Below are 18,848 nucleotides of genomic sequence, written 5' to 3' on the forward strand. Positions count from 1 at the left end.
AATCACTAATAGACCTCTGGTGCAGTCAGCAAGTTTACTATGTTTATTAAAGTCACATAAATGGTTTGACAAAAGTGCACAATAGAATGACATCACTGGTTTGTTATAAATCACAGTGAATTACTAGAATACAACAGTGTAGTTCCTCTACACGGAGGACTGCAGGATGGGGTGAAAAGGACCGGGTCTTTTCCATCGATTAGGCCAGTCAGATTTTACTCCCCAACTATGTACCTCTGAAAAGATTGGGAAGGAAAGCTGAGTTTTTTTCCTCATCTTTTCTTCTCTACCAGTTACTAAGCAACAACAAAAAAGCCATGCACAAGTTTTATTAACACCTGATAAAAAATAGATACAAAATCTTGTTCATTTCATCACTTGGCAAGCTTGCATCTTCGCTCTTTTATTTTTCTGATTAGGCCATTCATCACATGACTCACCCTAGATAAAAGCTGTTAACAATTTAGCAATACTCACCCCTGTATGGACATCAAGATACACTCCCCATAACCATCAAGTCACTATCCCTTCCCTACACATTAACACAAAGGTACACACCACAAACCTAGACTAGAGACCACATTGACTTTACAGTTTAAAAAATGAATATATCTCCACTATCAATAGTGTACTATGTATTTCAGATCCCATATTTGGGGGAGGGCATGCTGTACAACCCAGCCCATCTAAAGGTTTGGGCAAGTCTGCCAGAAATACGTAAGAAAGCCCTGCAATGTGATATACACATAGGAGTTTTCTACTTTCAAGAGATGACATCCAGAACAAAGCTATGCATTTTCAGAGTAGGAATGGACACACAGCTTTAAACCTCTGGACTAAATGTTTCATAGCACAAAAGGCAGAGTTTTGTTTTCTTTAACCCATTTTTAATGTTATAGTATAGTCAGTGAGAAAAGCAGAGTAGTCGTGTGTGCATCAACACATCTGACTAACCTGAAAAGGAACATTTAAGATTCTTACAGAAAATCTACCATAAAAACAAGTCCTTTATACTTTCATCCATCTATGCACTAATTTAGCCAGAGGCTGTTTCTAAACCAGCAAACTATAATCAAAGGTCTAACAACTCACTCCTCACCCCACCCCATTCCAAAAAAAAAAAAAAGAAATGCTTCTGCTTCAATAACCCAAAGTGGTCTTATTCATAAAGTAGCTGCCTCAACTATGGTCGAAACTCTTAACAGGGTGTTGCTCCCTTAAAATTTTAATTTTCAAAACCTTTGTCAAATAGAGTTGGTATTTAGAAAGCTGCTGTCCCCAAATCAAATGTTACTTCAAACAATGCTATCATACCTAAGTTCTCACAATTACCAATTATTAGTCCACTATTAGTGTAATGAAATAAAACCCTTCTCAGAAACAAGCAAGACCAAAGCTTACAGATGGTCTGCTCTGGAGTTTCGTTTATGTAAAATTCCCACAGCAAAGAACCTTAACGTGGCTGGGCTGTGGCCTACTAGAGCAACCAAGGTAGACTGAAAAAAAGCTATGTTGTCAGTGTCAATTCTTATGTAAAAAATACTTCCCCTTCTTTATCAATTGAGGGGATGGGTTTGTTGCCCATTTCTTGAGTTAAATTGTTAACCTAAACTCAATAGTTCAGTTTTGCCAACTCTATCAAAAGCATAAAACCCACTTAAGTTTCTCATGATTTGCAAATGAAAACATCCACCTGGGCCTCCCTACCTTATCCAGATTTATATGACAATTACTAAACAGGACAGAGAAGTTTTGGTTGAATCTATAATACCATCAATGAAGTTACAATTCAAAGCATAAGTATATCAACAGTAAACATCAAATGACCAAAGTGGCTGCAAAATGGAGACAGCCTGAGTTCACGGAAGGCTGAGATATAGAACTATCATTTTCTTACCTATTTTCCTTTTTTTTTTAAAAAAAAAAAAAAAAAAAATTAAGTTTAGGAAGGGTCTGGCTAAACACAGTATTTTAAAACAATTCTACTAAAAACATTTTTTTAAAAAACAGGCATGTAGATCACTTATTTCAAGAATGATTTTATACAGGTGTTTCACAATACGCATTTGGATTGATTTTACAAGATAGAATTAGATTCTCAGCAAGATACTACACAAGTTACTACTATACTAAACAAAGGAAAAAATCTAATTACCATTAGCATAGTTCATAGTTTATTCCACTGTCTTCAAATTCGTCCTCCAACCTGTCAGCATTTCAGTCAACAGTTTTACTGTCTCCAGCACTGTCTTCCCTTCCCCAAAACAGAATGTCATTAAATTCTGATGTCTGAATATGTACATAGAATCATTATCCTCATTTTATAAATAAGCAGTGTCTTAAATAGTGCTGGTCCTGGGTAGCCAAAGGGATGAAATGCGTTTTTAAAACATGCAACATTATCTGATATTTTAAGTTTTGATGTTTAAATAAAAATAATATACACTAATAATGGAACCAACTGAATACCAAGTATCAAAGCTATTCCTCAGACTGTCCAACAAGTAGGCCTTGTAGTTTGAAAAATAAAGGGTCTGCTCTGAACCATGGAAAAAGCATGATTCACTCACCTTGAAGAAGTACATTTTCTCTTGCAGGCCACAGAGAGTTGCTAAGAGCAAGGTACAGTATTTCCTTGATTCATACCAGGAGGATCAAGTTTGGTAATTTTCCAATTAGGGCTCACTCAAATATCTCCCTTTAAGCCATCCTAAAAACCTTCCTTGTAAAATCTCAGGTTAGGAAAATAGAAATCTATTACCGTGACAGAATTTACCATCAAAACATTCCTAACTGAAGCAAGAAGACACACAAAGTTTAACAACAACTGTAAAAAGTATCTTGCATCCTTGGGGGAAAGTCCCCCCTTCTGTCCCCTCCCACCCTTCAAAACATTTCATTTTGTGGGGTATTTCTATTTTACTTAAGGCCCTAGGTGCTGATTTTGGCTTGGTCGTTGTTTTATACTGATCCAACTGCAACCTTTCTCTTATACTTTACAAAGCATTATCCATAGATAAAATGTTAATTAAAACCTTATTTTTTTTAAGTTTATATCTGATGCTGCTACATCATTATAATGCTTTTCACTAAAGAAAAAAAAAAGCTGCAGGTCTTCACTTACAGTACCATGCACTATGCGTAGCTAAGGCATTCATTCGGCACGAGAGAGAAAATTACAGATACAGCTAATTTTGCTTTCATCATCATTTTTAACATCAATAGAAATAAGTGTTTAACTTTCACTTGAATTTCTGCGATGCTTAAAAGATAATCACAGAATATCCTTTAGTTTGACAGTTAAAATGTTGCCATTAAAACAAAACAAAGCAAAAAACCATACAGACCTCTGTATAGCCTGTCGGAATAAGTGACATTTTGTGATTGAAAAATTTGCAGCTCTCAGACAAAATTACCTTTCAAGTGGCACTGGGAATTATTTTTATCATAAAAAATACATAAGTTCCTATACCACACTAGTGATATTTCCACTTCTTGTCACAGACTTAGAAAGTGAAACAATTAAAAAAATATCCAGGTTCCTTTTCATCACAAATAAAATACCTTCTTAGGGAGGCACAAATAATGCCTTCTGGAAAAGGAGTTTCCAAATGTTAGAAGATAAGATACAGGAGGACAAGGGAGAAGGGGACAAAAATAAAATGTGTGACTGTACTGTGACAATCTGTTTCTTAAGAAAACAGCATTCATAATTTTTACATGTCTCTAACCTGAATCAAACAGACTGCTGCAATTTAGATAAATTTCGTTAAAATAGACTTTGAAGAATTCAAGCCTAAAGGCAGAGTCCATCAAGATTCTCTGACAAGTTGATTGATGATAACCATTTTGTATATACTGCCCAGCACAATACAACAATTTCAAATGGATTTAACTTTATAAATGTGTGACTATTATTAAATTAGCACATTTTCCAGATTAATCTGCAGCTATTTTTTTAAAAACCTCCTGAATGCTAAAATGTGCTGCATCACTCCATATAAATAATGGAAGAGTGAAAACTATCTACAGCAGTTTGGCATGTGCAGAACACCTGGATATCCCATTCCTTTTAATGTTCCTTTTTAGTTTTTTCTTCATGAAATCCTCAAAACTGCTGCATGGATAACACACTGACGTAGGCTTAACAGAAATACTTTTGTAAGCAGCTGTTTAAAACATTATCAACTTGAAATTATAAATGTCCCTTGTTACATAAACATTTTATATCTGTTCCTTTAAGAAAAGAAAGACAAATAGGTGACCAATATCCAAATACCTTATAGTTACACCAAAACAATGATGTGGCTTTGTTTAAAGTGTCTGAAATCAATTACCATGAGGCAAGAAAAACAAATACAGAGCTAAGGAAGGATGGGATGGGGGGAAAGGTGGTGGAAAGAAAAGCAGAATTTATGAACACATAATTCTATTGTCTGTGATTCAAGTCCTTTACTTTTTAGCACCACATTAAACAATTTTACATATCCAGTCACTTAATGAAATCCAACAAACTCTTCAAGAGTTCTGGGGATCTGGTCTTGGTAGTTAATGTCATTAGCCCGAACTGCTCGGGCAGCCAGGCACTTGAGACTCATCTTCATTTGAGTTTTAAGTAGTATTTCAGAGACCCCAGTCGTACTTTTGTCCAGCGGAGTCTTATTCTGTTTATTCGTCATGTCAGTGTGAGCTCCAGCTTCAACTAGGCTAATGATGATAGAGTGCAAGGTCAAAAAATCACTGATGGGCCTGTTGTACTGAACGATAATATGAAGGGCGCTGTTTCCCTCATTGTCCACGGCATTCACCTCAGCACCACAGTCCAGCAGGAGCTTTGTGACAAGTGCATTTGGAAAGCTGCAGACGTCATTGGTGTGGAAATCATCAACTGGAGTATTAGAGTTGACAGCTAGATGCAGCAAGGTGAAACCTTCACGAGTTCTGGGATCAAGGTGAATCAGGTTGTAGATCTGCTTGTTAATTTTGCACTGATCTTCTTCACTGCACTGTGTTTTGGTAGAGATGCACACTAAATACAGAAAGGTATAGAGATTACATTCATAATTGTCCATAGCATTGTGGACATCAGCATCTGAAATATTTTTCACTCTGTTCATACTTTGTTCTATTTCCAAAACACTGCATCTCAAAACACATTCTATGTCTGGGGCCTTCACAGTTTCATTCAAATGTATCATTTGTGAGAAAACTTGAGCAAATCGAAGAAGATCTTTGTGGGTGTTCCTGTTACCTTTCTGTCTAAGATGCAGGGCATGAAGCCACAACTTGATACACTGCTCAAATTCCATGTTATCCGCATAAACAGCCCCCCTGTAAATGATGGGATGAGAAACATCAATATTGTCAGCACCTAAAATCCGTTCCCGAACTATAAGGCCTTCCATGTGAAGAGCATCTCTGTCTTGCCGAATGGATTCCAGTTCCTGAGGATTTCTACATTCGGTTCTATTCCCATAAGCATGGATTGGTGGAAGAACCTCTTTTTCAAGAATGTTATCACCATCTTGAAACCGCTCTAACATGGCTAAATATAGATAGTGGTATGTCTTCATGATGTCATAGTTCTCACGGTCATTTGCAAACGAGGCACCCAAGAGTTCCAAAGCTTCGATTCGACTTCTTCGGTCACAATCAGCATGAGAGAGTAACAGTTCAACAACATCTGCTTTACAGCTTTCAGCAGCTACTTTCAATGGCGTCATCCCATGGCCATTCACTACTATAGCAGCACGCCATTTTATCAACTCTTTCACAATATCTATGTGACCAGCTTCAGCTGCAAAGTGCAGTGCTGTGGCTCCACAATGTGCTTTAGCATTAGGATCAGCACGCTGCTCTAAAAGGTATCTGACCACATCAGTGTGTCCCTTATATGCTGCAATCATTAGGCAGGTGTTGTCGTATTTGTTGGCAATGCTGATGTTGGCATTATTTTCAACCAGGTATTTCACAATGTCCAGTCTGCCATCAAAGCACGCTGCCCGAAGAGGGGTTGAATTAGTTACTGTGGTATGGTTCACGTTGGCTCCATGGCTGACTAGAAGTTTAACAACTTCAAAATGTCCTGCTCCAGCTGCACACCAAAGAGCAGTGGCACCATCAATGACGTACCTACACGTGAAAAGAACAAACAGTGAGATAACGGAGACCACAGCCTAACAGACATCTAAAGGATGCATTCACTCGCACCAACCAAGACCTCACCCTCCCGAACATTAATAAAACGTAACTTCTCATGAAAATAAAAACGAGTAACTTAAGAAAAGCACTTTGCATAGTGCTTGTACGTCATATAAGCTCAATATATGCTAGTTTTACTGTTATCACTAGAGTATATAACCCTTAAAAACAAACCTGAAAAATCACTAACTTTCTAACTAGCAAAACTAAATACATTTCCAAAGGCACACAGAAAATGTATGGAGGCAGCTTCTTCACTACCAAGTTGATCCACTGGCTCCTAGGAGAACAGCGTGTTCCTCCTTCCCAGTAGCCTCCAAGTAGCAGGCAGTTTCTGACAATTATAAAAGCCACCTCTGTATTCTACTGTGCTAGAAGCAGGATACAGCACTCTGCATTAAAGCTGTATTTAGACACTGCTTTAAGAAGAAAAAAATAGCCAGGCGGGGTGGCTCACACCTGTAATCCCAGCACTTTGGGAGGCCAAGTTGGGTGGATCACAAGGTCAGGAGTTCGAGACCATCATGACCAACATAGTGAAACCTTGTCTCTACTAAAAATACAAAAAGCTAGCTGGGCGTGGTGGTGCATGCCTATAATCCCAGCTACTCAGGAGGCTGAGGCAGGAGAATCGCTTGAACCCTGGAGACAGAGGTTGCAGCAAGCGGAGACTGTGCCACTGCACTCAAGCCCAGGCAACAGTGCAAAACTCCGTCTCAAAAAGAAAAAAGGAAAGCAGGTAAGTTTTCCCTAAGCTAAGTGAGTACTACACTACAGCAATGAGAAGGAAATAATTACTGCTCCATACACAATATGGATAGAGAACATAAACCTGTTGCTGAGGAAAAGAAGTTAGATGAACACAGTACATATTACATTTACATATCTATCCGAAGTGTTAGAAATGAGGATGCTGGTTACTTTTGGGGAGAAGTAGTGAATGAGAGAAAGCACAAAGGGACTACAGTAAACAAATACGTTCACTCTGTGAACTTTTCATATGTTTATAATTAGCACATTTTTCTCTAAGTTATGTTATGCTCCAATTTAAAAGTTTTAAAATATACATGCATATGTGCATACGTATACTGCTTGTCTATGTGTGTTCCTCAATCAACCGGTATAGAAAAAAATATATTAACAGGAAATAATTCGCACTTTTGGAAAACCTAAGCAGGTATCTTCTCTGACGTGACTGGACTTGTGACTCCATATATATCACTTACTTACTGAACATCTGATATGTGCTAGGTTCACTAACGTACAAAATTAGACTACTGCTAGAATCCAGTCTTTCCCACCTTTCTACTGTCAATTTTCCCCAACCTCAATTTCTCAATTTTTTGCCAATAACCAAAAGACCTGATTTTATTGGAGATAGTCTACTGCGCTAGAAGCAGAAGTATATTTGGAAGTGTTAAGAAGAAAGGTTGATCAAAGCAATATTCACTAGAGCAATTAAACATACATACCAAAACCCTCACTAGTGAGCTTCTCACTATACAACCTCCTAACACTGGTCAAATTATATACCTCATGAAGTAAAAAAGAGGGTAAGAGGCCGGGCGCGGTGGCTCAAGCCTGTAATCCCAGCACTTTGGGAGGCCGAGGCGGGTGGATCACAAGGTCAAGAGATCGAGACCATCTTGGTCAACATGGTGAAACCCCGTCTCTACTAAAAATACAAAAAAAATAGCTGGGCATGGTGGTGCGAGCCTGTAATCCCAGCTACTCAGGAGGCTGAGGCAGGAGAATTGCCTGAACCCAGGAGGCGGAGGTTGTGGTGAGCCGAGATCGCGCCATTGCACTCCAGCCTGGGTAACAAGAGCGAAACTCCGTCTCAAAAAAAAAAAAAAAAAAAAAAAAAAAAAAGAGGATAAAGCTCCTGGAGCTATAGTTTAAATGTGTCCTCACCAAAATTCAGGTGTTGCCAATGTGAATAGCATTAAGAGGTGATAAAGAGGTGATTAGATCATGAGTACTCCTCCCCTTGTGAATGAGATTAAGGACCATATACAAGAGGTGTTAGGCTAGACGTGATGGCTCACGCCTATAATCCCAGCACTCTGGGAGGCTGAGATGGGCAGATCACTTGAGTTCAAGAGTTCAAGACCAGCCTGGCCAGCATGATGAAACACTGTCTTTACCAAAAATACAAAAACTAGCTGGGCATGGTGGCACACGCCTGTAGTCCCAGATACTAAGGAGACTGAGGCAGGAGAAATCACTTGAACCTGGGAGGAGGAGGTTGTAGTGAGCCAAGATCATACCACTGTACTCCAGCCTGGGCGACAGAGCAAAACTCCATCTCAAAAAAAAAAAGAGGTGTTAGCAATGTTCAGCTGGCTTGCCTTTTCACCTTCCACCATGTGAGGACACAGCATTCCTCTCCTCCGAAGGATGAGACCCTCACCAGACAACTGAACCTGTCGGGACCTTGATCTTGAACATTCCAGCCGCCAGAAATATGAGAAATAAATTTCTGCTCATAAATTACAGTCTCAGGTATTTTGTTACAACACCACAGAACAGCCTAAGACATATAAATATCATGGTTTAATTCCAGTTAACATCACCACAAAAAACAACACCCTTTATCACTTCTGAAAATACTCATTTTATAATAATTTAAGCAATTACTTCTTCATTTTCAAATAATGACACAAAGTGTTTATAACCAAAAGCCTTCTTGTCAAAAGTGGTTACCTACAGAGAAGAGGCTAGGACTGGCTGGGAAGAGACTTGAAGGTAATGGAAATGTCCTATATTTTGATCTGGGTGGCAGCCACATGGATGGATTATTTAGGGAAAAGCCGTATCAAACTGCATACTTAAGATCTCTGCGGGGAGGGGGCAGGGCAAAAACGAAAAAAAAGATCTCTGTATTTTACTGTATGTAAGATATACCTCAAAAAAAAAAAAAATCAGAAGCCTCCTGAAATTGTTTTAATTTTTATTTTTAAAAATGCACTGTTAATTGATTTTTTTAAAAAAACTAAAGCATAAATCAGGCCAGGTGCAGTAGCTCACGCCTATAATTCCAGCACTCTGGGAGGCCAAGGGGCGGATCACTGGAGGTCAGGAGTTCCAAGACCAGCCTGGGTGACATGGTAAAACCTCATTTCTAATAATAATACAAAAATCAGACAGGCATGGTGGTGCATGCTTATAATCCCAGCTACTCGGGAGGCTGAGGCAGGAGAATCGCTTGAATCCAAGAGGCAGAGGTTGCAGTGATTGTAACCATGTATGCACTCTAGCCTGGGTGACAAGAGCAAAACTCTATCTTAAAAAAAAAGAAAAAAAGAATCAAGAAAATAAGACACTACATCAGTGATGCCAACTGTATGTTTTGCAAACAATTCAGTTTAATTAAAATTCACTTACTATGTTTTTATTGTCATGTTTATATAAAGTTCAATAAACATTTTTCCATTGTCAAAAAATACCATTTGCAACAGCATCCAAAAATACCAATATCTAGTAATAAATCTAAGGAAACACAAGCAAGACTTCTACACTGAAAACTACAAAACACTCCTGAGATAAATAAATGAGAAAATATTCCATGTTCATGATTCAGAAGACTCTATGTTAAGAGGTCAATTCTCCCCCAAAATGATCTAAAGATTTGATTGATACAAGCCAAATCAAAATCCCAGCAGGATGTGTGATGTGTGTGTGTGTGTGTGTGTGTGTGTGTGTGTGTGAGAGAGAGAGAGAGAGAGAGAGAGACCGACCGACCAAGAGGTCGAGGCTACAGAGAGCCATGATCAGGCCAGTGCACTCTAGCCTGAGAAACAGTGCAAGACTCTGCCTCTAAAATGGGAAGGAGAGGAAGGAAAGGGAGGAAGGGAGAAAAGAGAAAGGAACAATTGACAGGCCAGTTCTAAAAAGAATATGGAAATGCAAACAACCAAGATAATCTTCAAGAAAAATAAAGCTGGAGGACAAACTACAGTAATTAAAATAAGTGCTAGCATGGGAATAAAATAATATTATTGACCAAAAAAAAAAAAAACCTCCAGAAATAGACGCGCACATATAGAATCCCTTGATTTCTGACAGCGGCTCCAGTGACATTCAGGTAGAAAACAGTCTTTTTAACAAATACTTCTGGAGCAACAAGATAATCTATATAACCTTGATTCCTACACCTCACAGTGCATACAAAAATCAAGACATAGTATAGACCTATACTGTAAAAAGCAAAACACTAAAAGCTTCTTTAAAAAAAAAAAAAAAAAAAAAAGCCATAGACTATAATGAACTTAGTGTTGATCACAATTTCTTGAACAGAATACCAAAAAAGCATTAACCATTAAAGAAAAAGAAAGTATTTACTGGATTTCGTTAAAACTAGAACTTCCATTCATCAAAAACATTATAAAGAAAGTGATTAAGTGGCCAGGGACAGTGGCTCAAACCTGTAATCCCAGCACTGTGGGAGGCTAAGAAGATTGTTGAGCCCAAGAGTTCAAGACCAACCTGCACAACACAGCAAGATCCTGTCTCCACTCTATTTAAGAGAAAAACAGGAAGAAAAAAACAAAAAAGACTTCACAAAAGATATCCAAATGGCCAATATGCATATGAAAAGACGCTCAAGATAATTACCAAGGAAATGCAAATTAAAACCTGTTTAACAATACATTACACCCAGCAGAATAGCTAAAATTAACAAGACTGACAGGGTAATACTAAGTGTTGACTAAGATGTGGCAACTGAAATTCTCATTGCTGGTGGAAACTGCAAGTAGGAATGTAATTTGGTTGTGAACTTCAGGGAAACTATTTAGCAATATCTGTTAGTTAAACACACACCTACCCGATGACCCAGCAATTCCACTCCTTGATATAGACCAGGTAACTAAATATAAATGTCCACCAAACAACACACACAAATGTTCACTGCAGTTTTATTCGTAACAGTCAAGCACTGGAAACAACCAAAATATTAATTAACAGGAAAATGGATAAACTGCAGTATATTCATGCAATGGAATAACACACAGCATTAAAAAAAGAAACTACTGATACATGCAAGTACATGGATGAATCTCAAAGACACCATGTTAAGTGAAAAAAGCCAGACAAAAAGAGTACATACCACATAATTCTGTTTATCGGAAGTTCAAGTACAGTCAAAAGTAATCTGAGGTGACAAACTTTGTATTAGTCTGTTTTCACGCTGCTGATAAAGACATACCCGAAACTGGGCAATTTACAAAAGAAAAAAAGGTTTATTGGACTTACAGTTCCACATGACTGGGGAGGCTTCACAATGATGGCAGAAGGCAAGGAGCAGCAAGTCACGTCTTACATGGATGGCAGCAGGCAAAGAGAGCTTGTGCAGGAAAACTCCCCCTTATAATAACCATCAGATCTAATGAGACTTACTATCACGAGAACAGCACAGGAAAGACCTGCCCCCATGATTCAATTACCTCCCACCAGGTCCCTCCCATAACACTTGGGAATTCAAGATAAGACACAAACCCTAACAGAAGTCAAAAATAATCATTACCGCTGGGAAGGGAAAGGGAGGCAGCTGAGAAGGGGTACAAGGGAAACCTTTAGAAGGATAAAAATGTTCTACACATTGATCTAGAAAACGACTTGATGGATGTAAATATATAAAAAAATTCATTGTACAGTACTGTACACAAGTATCATGCACTTTGCTGGATATGTAATACCGACTAAAAAACATATCATCAAAAAGAAAAACAAGCACAAATGACTTTAAGAAAAAACAGTTTAAATGAATACGAGTAATTTATACCAAATGCTTCCATTGTGCCAAGCACTGTATAATTGCTGAATATGCAATATATCTCATTTAATCTTCACAGTAACACTATAAGGTAGGTACTATTACTATGCCTTTTTATACTATATTATAGTTTAATATAACTATTATGCAGAAAAATACAAAAGTACTTGGAATACCATAAAATGCCTCAAAAGGAAACATAGTACACATCATTGTTCAAACATTTGTTTCAATTTAAAGTACATTTCCAAATTGGTTAATGTAATCAAAAAATACATAGTTAATACATAGTGATAGTTACATAGCTACAATGTTTCCTTGCACTGGATTTGTTTTGTTTTGAAACAGGGTCTTGCTCTGTTGCACAGGCTAAGTACAGTGGCACAATCACTGCTCACCGCAGTGGCACAATCACTGCTCACCACAGCCTAGATCTCCCAGGCTCATGGCATCTGCCCGCCTCAGCCTCCTTGTGTAGCTGGGACTGCCTCCTACCTTCTTGCTTTGTTTTGTCTCATTTTTGGAAAAGATGAGGTCTCACTACATTGCCCAGGATGGTCTCAAATTCCTGAGCTCAAATTTATTCCCATCTCAGCCTCCCAAAGTGCTGGGATTACAGGTTTGAGCCACTGCAACCGGCCTGGTTTTTAAGACATCAAATTATTACGTGCCAGGGAACAGGAATCTAAACTACTTCAAACTCAAGAAATCTTAGATTAAAATAGGCAATCACACACATTATCTTTAACCCTAGCAATATCCCTACAAGCAAAGCATTACCCTCATTTTAGAGATGAAAAGAGACAAAAAGTGATGAAACTATTTTTCTGATCTCAAACTTCTCAGAATCTATGACGTAAGAGTAAAAAATTACAAGTATTCATTTGGTTTCTATAATGGAAACTACTTGGTCGGTTTAATATTCTTCCTGGTATAGTCTAATAATTTCCATTTTTCCCCTTGAGGTACAGTAATTTGACAGGAGCCTCAAAAAAGTTCCAGTTACCTATCTCTATTGAGGCAATTAAAAATTGTAAAGATATTCTGTGACCAAAAAAATCAATGCAGATTATTTCATAAGACTAGTCCTTCAGAAACATTAGCCTTGGTAAATTTAGAATTTCTACATCTAAATCAAAATATTAATCAGATTAAAGAGAACTATAATACAAACATCTGTGATATTTCTCCATCTATAAAATCTAGCTAAAATTGTAAGACTATACTGCCTCAAAATACCAAATGCATTTAACAGAAATTAAAGATAAAATAAAATTAATGCAATATTTACTAAGTTCCTAGAGGAGAAGCACTATAAAACAATTACCTTTCTAGGCCCAGTCCAAAATTACAATGCGAGTTTCCTACTATGTATTCATCTTCAAAACAAGAAACTATAATCTGATATTCACCTTTTCAAACAAATTGTATGCATCAGATGATGGAAACTTTTCACAATAAGAGATAACATTTCTGATCACAAGGCTAAGTTCATCTATTACCTGTTTCAATTGGAAATAGAAATGCCTGGTTCAAGCATTTGAAATGGAAATAAAAATTCATTCAATATAAATGATTCCCACTTCATTTTAACCAAAATCCTTAAAAATCATGTATTACAGTAAAGGTAATTCCTTGAAATATATATTGCCAGTGACTTTCTAAATGAAGTCAAATACTGTCATGTCCATCATGCCTTTCCTCTACCTGAACATTTATCAGAAGTATTAATACTAGCACTGACTTTAAAAGTAACAACACTCAACAAAAAGCCTCAAAATTCTCGGAAGTCCTGTTCTCCCCATCCACATCAGCAAACCTTTTCAAGGACAGGTGGTCCCCCATAAACTCTGGCAGAGAGCAGTCACACCCTCAGAACTCAAGCCAGCATAATATTCCATGGTCACATGACACATACCCCTTGTTCTGTTCCATTTTTATAACATTCTTAACAGCTTCCCACTATTGAACGAAGGACTCTTCTTTCATTCCTACTCATGTGACTTTTCTTCTTGTCCACTCATGTATATCAACATGGTGTTCAAGTTAAGCCAGGCATCCCCAAACTACCGGCCCGGGCCGCATGCGGCCCCCTGAGGCCATTTATCTTCCCCCCCACCCCCACCCACCGCCGCACTTCAGGAAGGGGCACCTCTTTCATTGGTGGTCAGTGAGAGGAGCACAGTATGTGGCGGCCCTCCAATGGTCTGAGGGGCAGTGAACTGGCCCCCTGTGTAAAAAGTTTGGGGATTCCTGTGTTAAGCCACAATAAAATAATCTCAAATGTTACTCCTAAAAATGTGAATAAGAACTCAAATATCAATGGCTTAATCTAGGTGGGTGGTCCCTTTCCCCTTGAGGCTCTATCACGAATCCACTTTAGTTTCCTAAGGTATTACCGAAGTTTTTAGGTAGAACACAGACTTTTTTAAACTTTTTGTAATATTTAATGTCTGTCTCTCTCACACACACATAGAAAACACATCAAACCCATAATTACACAGAAACTATTACACAGGATGAAGCTAAGAAGTAAAACATCCTAAAGACAAAGATAAAGCAAATAACAGAAAATTTAAAAAGATATTAAGTAAACAGCAGGATAGTTAGTGAACAATTTGGCCAAAAATTGTGAAGATAGCACGTGACTGACTAAAAATTAGAAACACTAATCTACTTCAAAACACACAGAGAACCTGTTAATCCCCACCTGGCCATGAGTCTCAAGTGCCAATGGGGGCAGGGGGGCTGGATATGTATTTTTCAAAGGTCAGCCCCCAAGAGTCAAGTGAGCTTTCTACTGTTAAAAGTACTCAGGCTAACATTTTCACAATGATAAATGCAAAGTGAAATCATCACACACTTTTTTCATTCTAAAATGCTAAAATGACTTGGCTAAACTGTAAAATAATCTCACAGAGGGTGTGAATGGGCAGAGAGGTGACTAGAAACATCAATACCTCTTGTATTAATTAATTTGTAAGCTTCTCAAAAGTAGAAACCTTAAATTTCCTGTACCTTACATTTCCTCCAGAACATGACATAGGCTAGGCCCATCATAAGCATTTAATAAAGATGAAATTATTTTTACATAGCAGCTAATAAATTCATAACTGTAATAATGCATAAGCTAAATTGATACATAGAATCAAGGAGATGAAATCATAAATGAGAGAAACATTTGAGATTGCAGTTTCACCAGTCTTACTCTTAGTACTTTATTCAGGGATCATCAAAATCCGGTCTCCAGCTCTCTCCAGTCTCCCACAATCTCTTTCTTAATTGCTCCAACTTGAATCTTTTCTTGCAACAGCACTGAAACCCCAGTCACTGCAAGAGTACCATGCTGGTGCCCCTCCCCTTCACATCCTACTGTTCTTTAAAACACCGTTCCAACATCACCTCCTCTGTGAAGCCTTTCCAGATTCTTGCTACCCACCCCCCACCCCATTAAACTGAGCACTTCCTTTCCCTGTTTTCCCTCAGTAATCCAAAAGATTTCTACAACCCTAAATGGCATGGCATCTGTGAATATTCAGTTATATTATTTATCTTCCCCCACCCACACTGTCATCCTCCACGACAGAAAAGTATGTTACTCATCTCTGCATATCCAATCCCTACCACAGAACCTAGCACACAGTAGGTGTTCAATAAATGTTTACTTACCTAACCTATTAATTTCTCTGGCCGTACAGAACACTGGGCAAGATAAGCCACTACACAGGCTCAATGCTACATTTCTAGTCATTTCAAGTCCTTTTAATTGCCACCTCAAAACACCTCTTTAACGACTGAGAAAGATGGTAATACGCGAAGCCTTTCTAAATTCTCTAGAAAACTATTTTCTCGCCCTACTATTCTCCCTTATGCACACTGCCTCAGCAGCAGTATTCCCAAGCAGCTGTTATTACAGAAACTCGTATCTCAGTGATTGCATGTGCCTATACAGCTGGGACGGTACTGGAGGTTCAGAGGTCATGGTGCTTCACTCCTCTAGGTGTGGGAATGCAAGGAGTTACGGAGAGGGCACGGAAGCCAGTAAGGAAAACAAACACGAATCAGGTTGCCATCTTTGGTCAACATGAAAAAAAGCATCTCCTTAACGTGTATAATGGTGATACCCAAGATATAAGCCACTACCCAGAGGCTGCCATTTCACTAAGATGTAACGCTATGTATATTTTCCACTCATCTAAAATAAAAAGCTTTTATTGTTTAAACCTAAAAAAGAATCAACCAAAACTGAACATATCCCTAGTCATCTTAAAGAAGAAATGCTTTTTCAATCCAGTTTTAGCCAAGCAGTTTTTAATCACCAAAACTAAAGATACGTATTTGTATGCTCAGATCCTATTTACTTCAAAAGAAGAAAAAGAAAAAGCTAAAATCGCTTATGTACTAGCACAAGTCGAGCAAAACAAATGCAGCAAAACCGTTATGCAGTTGTCATCTGTGAAACATGTTTTATCCTCCAGCACAGAAAAGAGGATAATGTCAAACCTGACAATTCTGGTCAAACACCCAAAAAAATACGTACAATTAAACTCAAAGGGCAAATCTTAGGCCTAACAATGTGCATTTTTAAACTTCCCACCTCGACTAACAGTAAATGACCAATTTTCCCACAACATCACAGGGTAAGATGTAATTTAAGAATGTCATCATCTCCCACACCAGGTCCAATGCCATTTTTGTAGCCAATGTATCTACACCCAGCAATGTGGAGGAATCAGAATCATGGCTTGAGATGGCTGGCTGCGTGACCATCCCTCGTGAGGCTGCAGCTGCTTCTCGTTCTAGGTGCTTAATTTGACATTAAGGCCCCAGCAGCCCACTGCCGGTTTTATGGAACCACTCACTCGAAGGGGGTAAAAATAGATGCCCAAATAACTCCTTCGGAGTTCTTCCATGTTAACTGCTGACCTCCTTCATTTCCGATCAGTTACGACACCGATTCCATTAAAAGGAAAACCTAGAAAAGCAGCCACCTCCTTCAAATGGCTTGTTCAAAGACTGGTAGAGAAGACGACTATTAGATCTCAAGGCCTAGGGTGTGGTTAACTCCCCGCTGAGGGAGTGAGGGGCAGGAGCTGTTGAGGACGGGCAGCAAAACGTGGGACGGAGTGTTAGCCGTGGCAGATGAAGCGGGCATTAGCGGGGCAGGCGGTACAAAAAGGGGAGAAGTGAGTACCTACAGGAAGAGAGGGTGCGGGAGGGGAGGGCCCGTGCATCAGTGAGTCCGAGCGCGTCGGAGGGGCGCTGACTCGGGGTGTACCTACCCGTCGAAGCGGACGGTGCCAGTCTGCTGAGTCTGCACCCGGTAATGTTCTAGCAGCAAGCGTACCACCTTTGCGTGTCCATTGCGGGCTGCGATGATGAGGGGCGTGGAGCGCTGCCCTCCCTGCTGGCTGACATAGCCCAGCAGATAGCGGATGTCGCTTTCAGACCGGTTGAGGAGCAAGGCGGCCAGAGTCAGCACCTTGCCCTCGCTGGCCGCTTTGTATACATAGCCAGCCAGGCCCTCCATGGCCGCCGCCAACTCCAACACCCGTTTGGTCGCCACCGCTGCTGCTGCCGTGCGCCCCCGGAGGCCGCGTTCGCCAGCGCTTCCAACCTGGGCCCTCACAGCCCATTCAACGGGGCGCCGCCGCCGCCGCCGCCGCGCCCAGGCAGCACTGCGGCCCGGGGAAGGCGGAGACGCGGAGGAGGCCGAGCGCCGCGGCGGGCACGTCCGCGACCCAGCCCGGGCAGGGAGGAGAGCGGTCAGGGCCGCCCGCCAGGTCCCAGGAGCCGGCCCTGGGCCGAGGGGGTCTCCATAGCGGCCGCCGCCCCGGGGCTCAGGCCGGACCCCTCCTTTCTGCGGGATGCGACAGGCGCGTGCCCGAGCCTACGGGTCGCCGGCGGGGTCCCGAGAGGGCCACGCGCACCCCGGATGGCGAAAAGATGGGCGCGTCTCGCGTAACCCGGCCTACCCGGCCTGAGGGCTGGCACGGCCTCCGCCTGCGCCTTCCGCTCTTCGCCGTCCCCCGCTGGAGGAAACCTGCAGGCTCTCGTCCCCCGCGCTCAGAAGTGCCGGATGCTGCCAGCAGCTTCGGAGATCCTCGCGTGGGGGCCCCCGGGGCGGTGCGGTGCGGTGCGGAACGCTCCCGCAGGAGCCGCGCCGGAACTTGGGCGGGGAGGAAAGCGAGCTGTCGCAAACAGGGCCGGGAAAAGAGGGCGGGAGCCGGAGGGACGCTAAGTGTGGTGTCTCCGCCTAAGCCGACCGGCGGGCAAACGCGGCCCCGGTGGAGAAAGGTTCTGCTGCGCGCAGTCGGCCCATCCCCAGTTTGGGCCTGGATGTCCTCAGTGCCCTTGACGCGTGGCCCCTACACGGCCCTGAGGGTCTCCAGCCAGGGACGGGGGCGGAGTGAGGACGCTAAGCCGGTGGGCTAGGGGGAACCGCTCTATGTCACCAAAGACGGTGCGGGACCTCTTATCTGCCCCTGATCGGGGGTCAGGGAAGGGGTTGCGCGTACTCGGAGGGTCCATTTCCGGAAAAGGGCGGCATCTGTGAGTCCCCGAAATGTGGGAGGCGTGAGAGCCACAGCACCAGGCTCTGAGAAGGGACTGGAAGTCCCTCCTGCCCTTCCCGGAGAAAGGGGTTAAGGGTGAGAGAAAGATGGGAGCGAAGGGGAGCTGCGCTGCGGTGGAAGGGGCGAGGCGTCCTGGGAAGGAAAGCGAGTTCAGACAGAGCAGGAATCGCATCCTGAGCCTGCAAAACCTCCGTTTTCTCACAGACCCCGAAAGACGGTTGTTAGGATTTGAAACGATGATTTATCCAACGAGTACTAGAGGTCGACTGTGTGCCAGGCTCTGCTTAGCACGAGGG

At 41.0% G+C, this 18,848-nt stretch overlaps 1 protein-coding gene across 1 annotated transcript; it reads right to left on the minus strand.

Moving 5' to 3' along the window:
* Positions 1 to 20: 20 nt before the first annotated feature.
* Positions 21 to 18,195, minus strand: FEM1B (fem-1 homolog B). Its single transcript, XM_003929690.4, has 2 exons — positions 17,260 to 18,195; positions 21 to 6,132 (listed from the first exon to the last, which is right to left on the minus strand). Exons 1-2 carry the CDS (start codon positions 17,505 to 17,507, stop codon positions 4,497 to 4,499), a joined length of 1,884 nt encoding a protein of 627 aa, XP_003929739.1. The 5' UTR covers positions 17,508 to 18,195; the 3' UTR covers positions 21 to 4,496.
* Positions 18,196 to 18,848: the final 653 nt, after the last annotated feature.

Source organism: Saimiri boliviensis, chromosome 2 (genome assembly GCF_048565385.1).
Source record: "Saimiri boliviensis isolate mSaiBol1 chromosome 2, mSaiBol1.pri, whole genome shotgun sequence".
NCBI lineage: Eukaryota > Metazoa > Chordata > Mammalia > Primates > Cebidae > Saimiri > Saimiri boliviensis.

Coding starts and splice junctions, on each gene's coding strand:
- FEM1B (XM_003929690.4), bottom strand. CDS start 17,507: ATGGAGGGCCTGGCTGGCTATGTATACAAAGCGGCCAGCGAGGGCAAG. Junction 6,133..17,259: donor GGCACCGTCCGCTTCGACGG/GTAGGTACACCC, acceptor TTTCACGTGTAG/GTACGTCATTGATGGTGCCA.